Source organism: Galeopterus variegatus, unplaced genomic scaffold, assembly GCF_000696425.1.
Source record: "Galeopterus variegatus unplaced genomic scaffold, G_variegatus-3.0.2 Scaffold4334, whole genome shotgun sequence".
In the NCBI taxonomy this organism is placed as follows: Eukaryota; Metazoa; Chordata; class Mammalia; order Dermoptera; family Cynocephalidae; genus Galeopterus; species Galeopterus variegatus.
Genome location: NW_007730445.1, coordinates 106728 through 123475, shown reverse-complemented (window position 1 = coordinate 123475; position 16748 = coordinate 106728). Strand labels below are relative to the sequence as shown.

General features: G+C 54.2%; 1 protein-coding gene across 1 annotated transcript in view; it reads left to right on the top strand.

The window, feature by feature from the left end:
• The window catches only part of COL5A1 (collagen, type V, alpha 1), a 137657-nt gene that overhangs the window by 70274 nt on the left and 50635 nt on the right, over positions 1-16748 (top strand). Inside the window, exons 25-31 of the mRNA XM_008587336.1 lie at positions 925-978; positions 5245-5289; positions 6201-6254; positions 10147-10191; positions 11689-11742; positions 13871-13978; positions 14844-14897. Coding sequence (XP_008585558.1) covers positions 925-978; positions 5245-5289; positions 6201-6254; positions 10147-10191; positions 11689-11742; positions 13871-13978; positions 14844-14897 — 414 coding nt within the window. The remainder of the gene's footprint in view (positions 1-924; positions 979-5244; positions 5290-6200; positions 6255-10146; positions 10192-11688; positions 11743-13870; positions 13979-14843; positions 14898-16748) is intronic.

Genomic DNA, 16748 nt, shown 5'->3' with positions numbered 1-16748 from the left:
CTGGGGGGCCGCTGGCCTTCGCCAGCTTGCAGCGTGCTCCCCCCGTGCACCAGAGCTCGTGTCCCCAGCAGATAAGCTCTGGGGAGGATCTTGGATTTGTGTCTCTCGTTGTTGTAAATCCATTCATTCACTCATTTATTTGTTCTCCAGCTATGTGTAGGGCTGCCAGATTCAGTAAGAAAAAATAATAATAATACAGGACACCCAGTTAAATTTGAACTATTGGTTGTTTATCTGAAATTCATATTTAACTGGGTATTTTGTTTTGCTGTTTATTTTTATTTAGTTCTGTTTGGTTTTGCTAAATTTGGCACCTGTTCTGTCCTGGGTGCTGGGAGAGTGCTGGGGGCCCTCACCCTGCAGAGCTTGGGGCTTAACCCAGGTGTTAGACATTTCAGGTGACTCAACTCATCTTGGTTGAGTTAACCAGCAAGATGACCTCTAAGGGCTGGTTCTGAGTGCCCCAGTATCCCCTGGAGGGCTACTTAGGACAGATGTTGGCGAGCTGCTGTGTCAGGGTAGTGAAGCGCCTTTGCCCGTGTGTTGTGCTGAGAGTTTGGTTCCCATGTTGGGGCCTCTCCCCGGCCCTGCAGACCCCGGGGGCCAGGCCCTGGGGAAGTGAGGAAGGCACAGTGCTGCAGGGGCCACAGGGGTGCTGATGCTGCCGCCTGCGAGGACCGCCATCTGAGCAGTGGACGGGAGGGCGAAGGGGGCCAGTGCGTGGGGGTGGAGGGGACTTTGTTCATGTAGCAAAACCTGAAGGTGCTAGAAACAGCAAGAAGAGCGCCTCTGAGCATCCTTCTCAACAAATGCTCTTTGGGTAGAAATGTTGAAAAGTAACCTTGGGGCACACAGAGAGGTTGGGAAGCCTGGAGAAGAGGTCACCTGAGGGCATTTCCTCATGTAGCCTCTGGTCTGTTCTAGGGTCCCTTGGGAAAACCAGGCCTCCCAGGAATGCCTGGAGCTGATGGACCCCCGGTGAGTAGCATCCCCACCCACCCCACCCCATCTCCAGCCCCAGGGTTGGGGCCTGTGAGCCCAGGCTCCTGGGACGTTGCTGGATGTCATTTATTCTCTTTCAACTCACTGATGAAGACCCATTCGGTCTTGAGCTTGATTGCTCAGTAATTACTGAGTTTTGGACACGCTTTTCATCATGTGTGTCAATCAAAGGTTGGTGATTGCACGAGTGGTCACGTTAGTTATTTATTGGTGTGTGCTATCTAATTACTGGCACCCAACTCTGCGTTTTCAACGTTAAGGGCTGGGCTGGGTGCCAAGCCATCATGTTTGTCACCAGTGAAGGGGCAGGGTGCATCCACGTGTGTATTTTTAGTGTTTGCGCAATGAGAAGGGAGGGTGAACGAGTGCGTTTGCAATGTGTGAGCACACAGCTGCAGAGCCAAATTAGATACTGCCTGGAAATAGCAAGCTAGTGACAGATCCAATCTGTGGCCAAGCTGTGTGAGGGGGAGGCGTGGGGAAGTAGAAAACTCTCCACGTGTGTGTGTGCGTGGATGTGGGCACATGTGTGGGCACATATCTGTGCATGCATGTGTGTGCATGCATGTGTGTACGTGCATATGTGGGCATGTATCTGTGCATGCATGTGCGTGCATATGTGTGGGCATGTATCTGCGTGTATTTGTGTGAGCATGTATCTGTATGCATGTATGTGCATGCATGTGGGCATGTATCTGTGCATGCATGTGGGCACACGCAGGCATGTATCTGTGCATGCATGTGGGGGGGCTTATATGTGCATGCATGTGTGGGCATGTATCTGCATGCATGTGTGTGGGTACGTGTGTAGGCATGTATCTGTGCATACACGTGGGCATTGTGTGGGCACATGTATGGGCATGTATCTGTGTATGCATATGGGCATGTATCTGTGCATGCATGTGGGCACATGTATCTGTGCATTCATGTGTATGTGCATGTGTGGCCATGTATCTGCTGCATGTATGTGTGCATGAGTGTGGGTATGTATCTGTGCATGGGTGTGTGTGCATGTGTCCGGACACGTGTGGGAATTTATCTGCACCCACCCCCCTTTCTAAGTTCCTGCTTTTTTTTTAGAGTATTCAGTTGTTGCTGAAAGAGAGCTTATTTCAGAAAATAAGATTAGCTAAATTAATTAAGACACAGTGTATTTTATGGTTTTAATAATGCCATTAAAAACTAAACAAGGAAGTTAAATATGCTGACAATTATTTGATGACTGCTTCCATACAAGTGGGTGAGAATCACTTGGTCCAGTGAATCACAGATCACAATTGCCCTTTCTTGACCTGAATGAGCAGACTATAATCATTCTCATCCCCATGTGGTACACTTTGGAGACTTGCGGTCTCCTCGCCACATGGGAGTTTGGATGCCAAGTGACTAATCTTTTCCAGTATGTCATTTGTATCCTTTAATTTACATTTACATTTAATTGCATTTCCTAATTACAAAAATAATATATCTTGTTATAGAAAATTAGGAAAATAAATAAAATGACGACAAATGAAAACCACCCCGATCTCGTCTCTACGTTCTGACCCACTGATAGCAGGCTGATCTCTGTACTGAGCGCTTTTTCCCTATCCATTTGCTGCAGCATGTGAATGACGAGGCTGTGGCCCTGCAGGGAGCAGATGCTGCCTGGGTGTGGCCTGGGCTGAGCCTTCAGCTGACCTGACCCCTTCTACCTGGGAGTCCCTCTTCCCACATTGAAACCTCCAATGAATTAGGGTCCCTGAGGAGTCCCCAGTTTTCTCTCATATTCTGTGGGGAAAGAGGGGCCTTTGAGATACCCTGGGCCTGGGCCACAGGCTGTCCCTTCGAGGTGCTCCGTTTCTCTTCCCAGCCGACATTTAAACTATAAGATACGAATGCATAGTGGAGCCTGTTCGCCCTGCGTGAACTCCACTGAAGGTGCTGGGAAGGGAGGACATCGGAAGGTCTGAGAAATGGATCTGGCCGTTGTATTTGAATTTGGAAGGGAAAAAAAGATTTGAAAATATTCTTCCCAAAGGCAGCACACTGTTGATACACCTTAAAGAGGGTTCTTTTTTTTTTTTCTTTCTTGTATTGGTTTGGCTTTGGTTTTTTGTTTGTTTGTTTTTGTTTTTGTTTTTGTGACTGGTAAGGGGATGGCAAGCCTTGGCTTGGTGTCGCCCACACCGCGCTCAGCCAGTGAGCGCACCGGCCATCCCTATATAGGATCTGAACCCGCAGCCTCGGCGCTACCAGCGCCACACTCTCCCGAGTGAGCCACGGGGTCGGCCCTGGCTTTGGTTTTGAAGAAAGATTGATCTGAAACCCATCAGGAAGTGTGAGGTGTTTCAAATCAGACTCAATACCTGAAATAAATTGCTACGTAATTCTTATGGAATAGAATAGAATAGGAAAATGGTTAAATGAATTATGTTTCAATGGAATATTACGGAGCCAGTAAAAATGAGACTTCAACGAATATTCAACGACGTGAGAAAATGCTCCGATCCAACATTACATTAAGGAGGTAGTAGTACACCGCGGCCATTTTGCAAGCGCGCACGCAGAGGAGAGGGGTTGGAAGGGCTGCGTCACGGAGCTGGCCTCGTGGCCCTGAGCGGCGAGGGTAGGAAGGATTTTAATTTCCTTTTCCACCTGCTGAATTGTCCACAATGAAAATATATCACTTTTTTAACCAGAAAAATATTAAATACAAATAACTTCAACTTTGTTATTTTTCCATTATAAAAGTAGTGCTCATTACAGAATGTTCGGAACATAAAAACAGTAGAAATAAAGAGGAAGATCCACTGTAGAAAAACCAGTCCCTCATCTTTTTGTTATATTTCCTTTTTATTTTTTTTATTCAAACATTTTAGGTAAGCATTTGATATCCTCCCTCCTGACACACTTTCTCTCATTCTACAAATGCGACTTAAAATGTATTTAAAGAAACCTGGCCTCGGTACAGATGACAGTCATCATGATGACCAGTGACATTTCTTGGTCATGTGCTGCGTCAGGCTATCCTGAGTGCCTTCGGTCCCCGCAGCAGCTGTGTGGTGCAGGCGTATCATCATCTCCAGCATGTGGGGGGAATGAACACGTGGGGAGGATAGCCGGCTTCCCTGAGGGACCGGGACGTGGGGTCTGCCCCAGTGTGCGTCACTCTGGCTGGAGCCTGGCACTTGGCCACCCACAGACTCCTACCCCCCAGTTCCTTCACAGAAAAACATCTATGGTTGAAGGAAACTGTCATAAAAGCCCACCAAGAACACCTCCTAGCCACGATGCAGCAGGACCCCTGCCCTTGGCACTGTGTGGGTCCAGCCCTGCCATCGTGAGGTGCTGGCACCATGAGCCTCTTTCTGGAAGGCGGTTGGGTGGCCAAAATGTCCCCCCCGGGCAGGGGCAGCAGGCGTGGTCCTACCCACCATGGGCTTCCTTACAGAGCAACTTTTCCACCCTCAGTCAGACTTGCTTTGTGATCACAATAGGCTATTTGCAAAGGCATCAAATCTAATTGTACAACTAATAAAAATTGAAAAGGGCACACATAAATCATTTATTGAAGAGATGAGACCTGGGTCTGCAGAACGCTGCCGTGTCTAGGGATAGAGTCCCGGATCTTTAGAACAGTCGGGCTGGAAGGGCATCTAGCCCAACCTCTCAGTTTCTACACGGGGAGGTGGAGGCCCAGGGAGGGCAAGTGACTTGCCCACAGTCACACAGCAGGCAGATGTCTCCAGGAGTGGAATCAGGCCTACCTGCCAGCCTCCACGCCACATTGCGTGGCCTCTTTCCACCAGAGTCCTTGTGGGTGGATCTGGACTTCCAGGCGGTGAACATTGATCTGGCTGCTTTTGTCATCTGTACTCAGCTCCCTTGTCATGAGCTGAAAGGCATTGAGCCTAGTGGCAGCCTAGGTGCGGCTGTCCGCGTGCTTGTGGGTCGTGGAGCGTGTTCACCTCCGTGGTTGGCTCTGACGTGGCCAGGGCCCCACTTATGATTGCCATTTTGCAGGTGAAGCAGCCGAGGTTCAGGGCCTGAATGAGCAGCTCGGGCCACTGGCTGGGAGTGACCACGTTGTGCTGGGCTGCCTGCCAGCCGCCCGGCTTCTTCGTTTCCCTGGGGAGGGAGGGATATGGGATCTCGGCCGTGGCTGCTGTGTCTTCCGAGTGCCGCAGAAGGAGGGGAAGCCTGGGGGAGGCTCCTTCCGAGGTGGCTGCTGACTAATGACGACCTCCTCTTTTGTGACAGGGGCACCCAGGCAAAGAAGGCCCCCCAGGAGAGAAAGGAGGTCAGGTGAGTACTCGCCGCACCCTCCCCTCAGCATCTCGGGCAGGGTGGGCCAGGGGCTCTGGGTGCAGTCTCTGCTCTGGGACACCCCAGCTTAGAGAGGAATGAGCCGGGATGGCTCCAGCCCTCCCAGATATCTCTGCCGAGGGGACCCAGCCTGGGGTGGTGTGGGGACAGGGACCTTTCCCCCTGGGAAGCCAGGTCCTCCTATCCCTGCCAGCGAGGATCCCTCCCATGCCTCCCAGTCCTCTTGTCTGGGTCAGTGTGACCTCACTCCACACTCGGGTTACTGCACCTGCCCTCATAGAGCTGCAGCCCCGCGCAGAGGAGGTGCACCCAGCCTGAGAGGGCATGTGAGGAGACCCCCTCTCGGCTCAGGCCTCCTGAGTGGGAGGTGGGGCTGACACCACCTGGTGCCTTTGGACCAGCATTGACAGGGCCATTTGGCTGTGGAAGGACATCCCTTCCCTGGACAACCGGCCCTGGCTCCCTTCCCCCAGCCAGAAGCTCTATGTTATTCCATGGCCCCTGGGCTGGGGACTTCTTCAATGGCCACTGTGTCCTCCCCGAGCACTGAAGCTGGCCTTCCACCATGTCACTGCTCCCCCAACCCATCGTCATTTCTGGACTGCTGGGGCAGGACCCGGCAGCTTGGTTGATCTCAGGTGTTCTTGCCCATTAGGGGCAAACCTTCTGTCTCCGTCTTTATCATGGGCTGTGCACAAATGCCTCTCATGTCCCCTGCGGGAACTTCTTTGGAAGGTCCAACCAGGGTGTTTGCTGGGCTCAAAGCAAGAGGGGTGTCTGCTGGTGGAAACTCACCTCTGGTGTGTGCTGGAAGGACCAGGAGTTAAGTGGAGTTAACCAGGCACCTCCCACCTGAAATGGAGCTGATGGTCTTTACCCTTTCATTCCAGGGTCCACCTGGCCCCCAGGGTCCAATTGGCTACCCAGGTCCTCGAGGAGTCAAGGTGAGAGAGAGTCACGCAGCTGCAGTCCTTCCTCCTGGAGGGTTGGGGCTCCGGGGCATGGCTTAGCAGGTCGTAGGGAATTCATCTGTGGTTAAACCTCCTCAGCCCAAACTGGAGTAGCCTGGTCCTCCCAGTCACGTGTGCGGGGACATTGGGTCCTGGGACAGTGGGCCTGAGCAGGTGAGGTTGTGGCCAGCCAGAGTCAGGAGGGGCTGATGAGGAGCAGGGGATGATCTCCAGTCGCCTGTGACCAGGCAGATGGCATGATGGTGGCCGTCTGTCAGGACGGAGAGTGCCTGGAACCCACACACAGGGCTCCGAGCTCCAGAGCAACTTTCAGAACACAGGCCCCCTGCTGCAATTTTATCTGGAGCAAATTTGCAATTTGATCTGGAGTTACGCTGCCGCCCAGGCGTGGCGGCACATTTATCGGGAGAGCGTGTGCCCCTAGGAGCGTCTGCAGACAGGCTCTCTTCTTTCTGAGACCAGCGACGCTGCAGCACCGTAAAGGTCCAGGCTTCCTGTCCACAAAAAAGCTAATGGTGATTCTCTCCTTCAAAGTGATTTTAACTTAATGTGAGGGAAATACATATATATATGTACAAATATAAATTTATTTATATAAATACAAATGTATATATAAAACAACTAGTTTAGCTTGAGGCATGTGACTAAGCACACTGATAAGCTGCCCTGCCCCTCATCTCTGTGGTCTGCAATGCTGTATGCACATCTGGCATAGGGCGTGGAGGATAGAAAACCAAGACCTCAGTTTTCAGCGACTTGCCCCAAGTCACACTAAAATCGATGCTGCAGTCAGGACTCAAGCCTAGATCGCTAATTCTTCACCAAGCTCCCCATCCTCTTCCCCAAGCAGAAATGGAAGCCCCGCCTTCCATTTCCTAGAATCAGGATATTCCAAGCTCAGGAGCCGCTGGAGAGACCTCCCAACGGTTGGGGGCCTCAGGCGGGTTGGGTTTCTTCCTGAAGCATGCTTTCTCCAGCAAAATGCCTAGTGAGTTTTATAAGGGTGATCATTTTGCTGAAATGCTGATTATGTGAGCTCTATGCATGTTTACTTTACAAATTCCTGTCGCATAGCAAAAGCCTTTGCCAGCTCCATACATGACTAATTGCGTGATGCTGCTTCTGCGAGCTAAGAAGGTGTCTGCATTAAAATGTTTATGGAGAATGCTCTTATCCTGTCTGTCTAATTAAAATTCATTCCCGACATGAGCAATCCAGTTAGACTTGGAAGGAGAGGGTGGAAGGGAAACCAAGGTTTGAAGCAATTTTTATTGGGGAAATGGATTCTCATACTCCATACATTTGAAAATGGACAAGGTGTCATCTGCCTAATGAGCCTTGGGTATCTGTTTGGGCTTAACTGTGAGCAAAGTCAAGTCCACCCCTCATCTAGCCTATAGGCCCTGGATATATGCCCAAAGACCCTAGATGGGAATTCACACCAAGGCCCTGAGCAAACCTGTCCCTCCCTGGGCTGTCTGCACCTCTGCAGGTGGAGCTGATCCTTTCTCAGGTGCTCAGTGACTCTCGCACTCCCCTGCCACAAGATCTGGCCCACCAGGGCACAGTGGACGCCCCAGCCCAGTGTTCTTCACTAGGGCCAGTTTTTGCATGACCGTGTATGTGGGGTGCTACTGTCATCAATGGGCAGAAGCCAGGGATGCCACCAAACAGTACAGTGCACACGACAGCCCCCACCCTAAAGAATGATCTGTCCCCAAAAGTCAATAGCGCTGCAGCTGAGAAGCCCTGGTCTAGTCTAGTTGGCCCCATTCCTCTGACATAGATTGAAAAATGGCAGAGCTTTAGGCCTGGGAGGCAGCAGGCGGGGGTCTGGGCCCCCAGCCCTGTGTCAGCCCGAGTGTCCCACTTGTTTTCCTTGCCTTTGGGAGCTTCCATTGAGGGTCACTTTGGAAGAAGGCATCCTACTGAGGAAAAAACAGTTCTTGGAAACCGCTAGCCTGGAGGCCGAGTCAACTCTTGCCTTGTGGGTTCTTTGCACCCACCGATGTTTCCAGCCGCCTGCCGTGTGCTGGCGCTGCTGTGTGCGGGAGCTGGGCCAGGGCTGGCGTGTGGCAGGCTGCCCCCAGCTTCCTCGCAGGCTCGCCCACAAACACGCATGCCCACGGCACGCCTTCCCTGTCTGTGCCGGCTTCCTCCCCATTTGGGGCGTAATGCCCTGTCACTGGCTCAGGTGGAAGCAAGTGTGGACTCGGGTCCCCTGTGGGCCTGTGCTGCTTTTGTGGCTGTGCCCTGCCATCCCTGGTGCAGGGATTTGGGCTCACGATGATCTCAGCCCCCTGCAGTGTGGGCTCTTATTAGTGTACCCAGTGTCAGGCTGGATAAGCGAGAGCCGTCTGCCGCCCCCTCCTCCCACCGCCTCCGCTCTGCCCTGGGGGCCGTGGATCCAGGTGTCACAGTCTCTCTGTTAGTGGTAAGGGCCTGGGCACTGAGCAGGTGCGATTGTCAACCACAGAGTGTGCATGGCTAAGCTGGCTCCTGTCTCCTGCTGCTCCAAGCCCTCAGTGAGCAGGGTTTCAGGGTGACTGCCCACCTTGCCTCTGTCGGCGTAGCCCCCGGTGCCTCGCGGCTGGGGTGGTGGAAGGTGGAGGGTGCTCCAGGAGCCACATTGGCTGTCCCTCTGGGCAGAGGGCAAGGCTGGCAGCCCAAGCCAAGTCCCAGCTCTGCAGAGGCCCCTGTGGGCTTCCATCCCTCATTCTCCAGCTCTTCCCAGACCCCTTCCCTCCTGGCCTTGGGAGAGGCTCAGAATTGCAGAGTCTGTGGAAAGTTCTGGCCACAAGGAGGCAGCCAGTAACCCCTGGTCTGCAGAGACCTCGGCTCAGGACCAACCAGGGGGTGTGACCTCTCTCTGGGGTCCTGCGGGCAGGTGGCCAGAGGGAGCCCAAAGTCAGTGGTCAGTCTCTGTAGCTAAAAGTCACCTGCTTGGAGGTCTGAGGTCCACAGGCTCAGAGTGAGGGCACAGCTGCACAATCCCATCCCCCGGATTTGAACTCCGCTGGGGGTGCCAGGCACAGTGAGAATATCAGAGGGGTGGGCCCGGTCCCCACCTTCAAAATTCATGTTTATCAGGGAGATGGGATGGTATGTTCTGAATTGATTACAACCATAATAATCATTGCTATTTCCTTTAATCAACAATATTTTAACATACACATATTAATGGTAATACATAATTAAAATAATCAGATGGTGACAGTTACCATTTATTGAGCACCTACTGTGTGCAGGCACTGTCCAGGGGCCTTACAGGTGTTCCCCTCCCAGCAGCGGGAGCAAGGTAAGGTTGTCATCATCCCCACTTCCCAAGCGAGGAAACTGGGTGTGCACAAGTCTGAGACGTGTCTGGGACCTAAACCAGCCTGCCTGACGCAGACCCCGTATCTTGCTCACTCTCCAAACCTCCGAGAGATGGGATGTTTCTAGAAGAGGGAGGGATGTTAGCATAGGAAATGCTAGGGGCTTCTAAGATGGGTGTGTTGGCTGTGGGGTGTGGGCTGACGGAAGGTGGTTCTGGGGCTCAGAGCTTGGGGAGAAGGGCTAGGGTTGGGGTTGGGTCTTTCACATACAGAGGAGTAGTCAGTGGGGGCCATTCCAGGAGTCACAGACACTCTGGGCCAGAATCAGAAGGACAGGAGACGCCTCTGGAGTCCGCCAAGGCTTCGTCTACCTGAGACTGAGGACACGTGGGAAGGGGCTTGTCCGGGGTGGGGCAGCGGGCTCGTCCGTCAGCTGCCGCGAGCTCAGCCTGTCTTCATGCTCGGGGCTCGGACCCACTTCCTGTGAGAGCTTAGCAGAGGCGCAGGTTTGTAATCACTCGCTCTGTTTCCTCTTCCCACCTGCATAGGGGGCCGATGGCATCCGAGGTCTGAAGGGCACGAAGGGTGAGAAGGTGAGTGTCTGTTCCTTCCAGCTGTGTCCCCTGGGACGGCCCACAGCTGGATTCCAGCTGGGCGGCTCCTTCCACAGCAGCACTCAGTAAAACCAGCTGGGGTGGATGTCGCCTCTGGATATTGAGAACTAACACTGCTCTGTGGGAAAGCGTGTTTGCTTGCAAAAGGAAGCACACAAAGTCAAGGAGGACGGGCACTCGGGTACCGTGGAGCACATCTGCTGGCGGGCCTGAGTGGGCCCGAGAAGAAGGCCCTGACCCCAGATGGGCCCCACGCTCCCCTCCCAGGTGGGCTGTCTCGCCAGGCAGCTGGCCGAGGAGTTCTTCGGTTGTTAGATGCTCTTTCCCGGGCAGCTAGTCACAGGCCCCCATGTTCCAGAATCCCCATCCCATTGACCTCGGGGATGGCTCCACCACTGGGGACCTTTCATCCTTTTGAAGGGGGCTTCCCAGAGTCCCAGCTTTGCCACATTTATCTTGTCATGTTTGTTGCTAGCTGGAGAAAGGCTGCTAGAGATGATATTGATTGGGTTGCTTGGGGCACGCCTTCTTGCCAGGAGAGTCACTGCGCTGTCCCTGAGGGGCTATAGGAGGCAGCCTGAGACGGTTCTGGAGATGGAGGGGTGTGGGCAGTGGTGAGGAACTGTCTTTCTGGGACTGCAGCATTTCTGTGACCACTGCTGCTAAGTTACTGTCACTTTATGACCACCATGGACTAGGCATTGGGGGCAGTGGCTGGCTGGAGACGTTCCAGAAGGTCATCTCTGTCTGTGCACGCTCCCAGCTGGGCCTTGACTGTTTACGGCCTGGCTGAGTCCCCAGATCCCTTCTTTGTGCTCCTCTTGGATCAAGATGTAGCCCCCAAATAATGAGAGGGAAGGCCCAAGCCAAGGTCCCTCTCCCGGGAGCCAGCTGTGCCCTGTGCAGAGTGTCTGAGGGGTATGCTCTGTGGTTTCCTGGATGAGGAAAGTCCAGGCCAGGGACTTGAATACACAGCAGGTTGCTGACATCCGACAGCCTTGCTGGCAAATCCCAAGTCCATAAGCAGCACTGATGTGTATAGTTTCTGACAATGCCCATCCCTTCCTGAGCTCGTTCCTGTTCTGTGCAATGCAAGGCAGCACCTCCCAGTCTCCTGGGGGGCAATTTTGTCCAGATCCCCCTCCTCACGTGTTCACCTGTTCACCCGCTACTGGCCTGTGGTGCTGCAAAACTGCTCAGGGAAATGGTGCCCGGCTGTGCAGAATGTTCCGCTCAAGCTGGCCCAGGGTGACCAAGGCACAGAGCTGGCCAAAACTGGCCAGAGCTGCAAAGGGTTAACAGGAATGCGCTTCACAAGGGACGGGCACTCAGAACCCACCCGTCCAGCACGTGCTGCAGCCCTGAGGTTGGGGGACTTCGCGCCGAGTGCGGGTCTGTGGTGTGGAGCAGGGAGGTCAGTGCTGGAGGAAGGGGATTCTTTGTCTACAATGAGGCATTCTCCTGTCCCTTACTCAGGGAGAAGATGGCTTCCCTGGGTTTAAAGGCGACATGGGCATCAAGGGTGATCGGGTGAGTATCTCGGGATTGGGGTTCAACCTGGGTAAAGGTAGGGTGGGCTTGGAGCCCTGCGGTTGGGGCTAGGGTGTTTTGGGTATCAGGGCAGCTTCTCAAAATGGACGTGACAACTTTGCAGAGATTCCTGGCCTGCAGAAAGGGGTGGCCTGGGGCCCAGGGGCCAGGCCCTCTCCAGCTCCCCTTCGCCTTTGTCTCAGCTTCCAGGAGGCGGTGCCTCTCACCTGTATTAACCCTCTGGGCACTGAGGATACCTAGGGGTCACCCGGCTCCTCTGCCCTGTGTTCTGCATCAGTGGATCGGGGGGATGCCTTTTTTCTGACCGATGCTGTGGTTGCAGAGCAGTTCATTTGACTCAAGGACAATAGTGAGAGGTGCCTGATGAGGGTCTGGGGACCCCGCTGAGACCTTAGTGCATCGTGCTCCCCATAAAGCCCTTCAGTTGCCTTTTAGGACCCCACGCCCACAACCACCTGGCTTGTTTTTTAATGAATAATTTATCTCAGCTCCAGAGAAAGCTGGTCAGTGCCAGGAGAGGAAGGGTCTCTCAAGTGGGAGGCGTCCACGGAAAGCCATGGGCTTTATTTTCACATAAATGCACAGAGGGTGACACAAAGGGCACTGGGGACGTTCCCGGGTGGTGGGCCGGCTGCAGTGGGAACACTTCGTAGCTTCCGTGACAACCTCAGAGCGAGGGGACGCCCAGGCAGCAGGAAGCCAGCCGCCTCCGCTCTCTGGTGGGCACAGCTGGGTTGGCAGTTGTGCACGCACCTGGATGGACATCTGTCGGTCAAGGTGGGGCTGTCATCGGCTGCCGTAATTATCCCCCTACAAAGTGGGGTCTGCAGGCGCCTTTTTGGAAGACCCCAGAACGAGAGAGCCCTGCCCACCTGGCAGCGTGTGGCAACCTAGCAGGCAAAAGGCAGAAACCAGCCCGTACCCTGCAGAAGGAGGGTGCAAGAGAGGGACTCATTTCACCACACATCCCAGTTATGCTGCTGTGGAAGACAGCCATTCTAGAACTTTCCGTGTAGTGGAAGGAACCCTAAGACCCCCACGTCGAAGGGGCTTCTCTGTTTGACTAGTGAAAGCCCCTTTTACCCCTCCTTTGATGACTCAATACACACATTTGGGGACCACATTAGGAGGGTACGGCTTCAAAAGAGATCACACAAGACCTTCCGCAGTCCTCACGCCCAGAGCTCCTGGTGCAGGTGGACGAGGGTGGGATCCGGCAGTGGGACACCTCCCGAGCCCAGGGAACAAGGGCCCCTGGTCTTGATTTCTCTTGGAGATCAGAGCCCAGTGCTTGGCTCTTCATAGATGCTCAGCAAATATGCGAAGGATTATTTTGTCGAACAAGAGGAACGCTTCTTTGGTACAGAGAGTTCTCGACCTGCAAACAGACTGGAGCTTAAGCGCTGGGAAGTTATTAATCTTTCTTTAACCGTGTGACACACACATACTTGCTGTGGGGCTGCACAGCTGTGATCCGAGGAGGACTAGTCCACAGGCAGACAGACGAACAGCTCCAGGACGGGCATTCGGAGATCCCACCTGGGTGCCACCCTTGACCTAGCAGGCGCCTGAGCCTGGGTGCTCCGTCTGTGACCTGAGGAACTGAGCAAGGCAGAGCTTAAGCCCTCTGTCTCTGGGATGCAATCAGTGGTCTCCTGTGTGCCAGTTATGCCCAGTCCAGGGGCCGTGGTCCATCTCCACCCCTCCTGGGGGTTCAGGAGAAGAGAGCAGCTCCCCAGTCACCGTGCTGTATTTGGGGAAGTAGCAATTCAGAGCTGCTATTGTTCACCAGAGTTATTTTCGCCAAGAGGCACTCGATTTAGAGAAGGTAATGGGAAGCGGGAGTGTGCGCCTTGAGAACACAGCAGGCGCCTGGGTGCAGAGTGCCACGCGGCCGTTCTGCAGGGCCCTGTGATCGGCCACTGCACAGTGGGCTCCGGTTGTCAGTGCTGCGGGGAGCGGCTCATCTGCTCGAGTGGGGCCGGGTGCCTGGACCTTCTCACCACGAGGCGCCTGGATCTGCTCTCACTCTCAGAGCAGTGGTGGGAGCTGCTGGTGGGGGACAGACTGTGGGGGGCTGCCTCAGTTCCTCTTTTCTGACTTGCAGGGGGAGATCGGTCCACCCGGTCCCAGAGGAGAAGATGGGCCCGAAGGCCCAAAGGGTCGTGGAGGTCCCAATGGTGATCCTGGTCCTCTGGGACCCTCTGGGGAGAAGGTTCGTGACACAGGACACTTGACCACTTCCCGGGCAGGATCCAAGCTTGGCAAAGGCTTTAGATAGGACCTTCCCTGTGGCCCCGGGCTCCCTAGTCTTGGGATAGCTGGGATTCCCAAGTGAGCTTCTCCTCTCACCCGGGGCCTCTGGCCGCCCTCCCTGTGGGTTGGCTCTTTCTCGTGCGGAGTCTGGCCCTTCTGAGCCCCTGCCATCGCCTCAGAGGGGCCACTTCCTCCAGGTATCCGTAAAGTTTGGGGGTCTGATCCCCATCACCCACATGCGAGGACCCCTGTCTTTGTCAAGTTCCCGGTTCCATACTGGGGGTAATGACAGCGTCCCCCACCATGGCCCAATGGCGTAGCAGCCTGGCACGAACGGAGGCTCGCTGCGTCCGCTGGGGGCTCTTGGTACGCGGCTGCGCTCAGCACCAGCAGTGCCGCCCTTGCGCCGTCTTGCTCCCACCCTCGGCCCCGGCGGGCATGGCCCAAGGAGTGGCCGCACTTCCTGCCCCATCTTACCCCATGGCTAGAGCTCTTACCACGGGCGGAGAAGCGTCCCACAGACGAGCGTGCTCACGTTCAGGGTGTTTGTCTCTGAGCCCTGTCGCTTCGGCCATGCACCGATCTCTGCTCGTGGGCCCTTGCTTTTCAACCCGCACTGGGACTATCAGGTCCCGTCTCACTTCCTGAGAGTGAGGCTCCATCCCAGAGGACAGGCAGAGGCCGCTCCAGGATGGCGGTGTCACTGCTTCGGAAACTGCATCCTACTGCAGTTCCCTGAAGAACATGGGCTTTCCCTTTGCCCAGAGAAAGCGGAGGGACAAGTGCCATGCTCATGTGTAAGGCGACTCTTTTTGTTTCCCCAGGGAAAACTTGGAGTCCCAGGATTACCCGGGTACCCAGGAAGACAAGGGCCAAAGGTAATTTGCAGCCGTGTCGGGTGTCCTGTCTGATGCCATGAGGACGCCCCACACCTGCACACGCTCTCCCGTTCTTCCTCCCTGGGAGGCGCATGTGACATGAGTTAGGGGACACAGTCATTGTGTCCCTCAAGTTTGCTTTATTCATAGCCTCTTGTGTTAATTTGGCAATTTTTGTTGAAAGAAGCACTTGGTCAGTGAGTTAAGCCTTTCAGAGAAGGGGATGAGACCTGCCCAAGCCGAGGGCAGTCCGGGCCCTGCGGTCCTGCAGGTGGCCTTTGTCCACTGGCTTGTGCACACCCCGAGCTCGTGAAACAGTCTTCTCAGCTCTGCTTCACTGGGGAGATTTGAAGGTTATTTGCTCTTCACGGGGTTTGAAAGAAAGACGAGGCCTTTCTTATATGAAATTATGTTCAGGTTAAGTGAAACAGCTCCTTACGGCTTTAGAAATCATTGAAAACATTTTTTTTTTCAAAGTTCACGTTTTATTATTCATGGTTCTTTCTTAAAAAATAACCAGTTGCCTGCACTAGAGACACAATTAACAGCAAAAGGGCGGTCCCGTCTCTCTCAGATTTGCAGGGCACCCGAGTATTCTTCCTTTCAGCTTCTGCACCTTGGATCTCGCTTCCACGCGCGGTCTTGTTAACACGGGGAAGACGTGCGCAGTGGGCCAGGCCGCCTCTAGGCGTTTCCATGCTGGTTAAGGAAACGCTCACCTCTGCCCTTCCCCTGGACAGCCAGTGTCCACGCTGCGTGTGTAGACACACGCCAACGTGCAGGAGCGGAAGTTTGCCATATAGCAGGAATTGCGTTTGCCAACACGTAGAATGTGGCCCTGACGTAGCTGCCGACCATGGTGGTCCACCCAAATGTTGGGGCAAGAGTAACAGACAGACACATTTTCTCCTTCAAACGTGTGTTTGTTTAGGGCAGGAGAGGAGAGAAGAGGGGAAGTTTGAGGGAGATGGGGGGGGCAGGTGGTAGAAATCGAGCTGAGGCAGCTTTTTGGGAAGGGGAGGGCTGAACTTTGAAAGTGCAGGCGTGTCCTTGGGAGGTGACTGGGAGCAGCCACTGGCTGTCAGACATGGTGACCCAGTTTCTGAGCTGAACTCTGTGTCACCTGCTGCCGGGTTTCCCTGGTCCAGGCTCTGGCCTGGATTAGCAGGTGGGCACAGGAGTGGGTGGGCTGAGCTCAGTCCCCTGTGAGAAACACAAGGTTTGGGGATTTGTAAACTCAAAGTCCTCAAGTTCATCTTTTGCCTGCGTGCACCTTGTAGATTGCTAGAACCAAGTAGCTGTTAGATGCTACAGTCAGCACCTAAGTGTGTGTTCCTTGCTGACGGTGTAAGCTGCTTTATGTTACTCAGAGGCCTTGTGGGAAGATTGGAGAGCGTGGCAGCAGGCACCGTAGACAAAATGTCATGAAGCGAGAGCCACACCGCAGCTGCAGTTCAGCATATAGTCTATGTCCCCTTTTTTCTGCCAACACCAGTCAGCGAGTTAGAGACACGGGTGTGTTTGAGGAAGTGTGGAGGGGTCAGCTGGTGAAGACACAGTGTTTGGTTTTTAGATTTGGAGTCTGTGAAATGCTCAGGAAATATTTATTAGTTACATGAGTGGGTGGATGGGTAGGTGGGTAGATGGGTGGATGGATGAGTTGATGGATAGTTGTGTGGATGGGTGGGTGGATGGGTGGGTGGATGGATGGGTGGATGGATGGGTGGGTGGGTGGATGGGTGGATGGATGGGTGGTGGGTGGGTGGATGGATGGGTGGGTGGATGAGTGGATGAGTGGATGGTGGGTGGGTGGATGGATGGGTGGGTGGATGGGGGGGGGGGGGGGGGGTG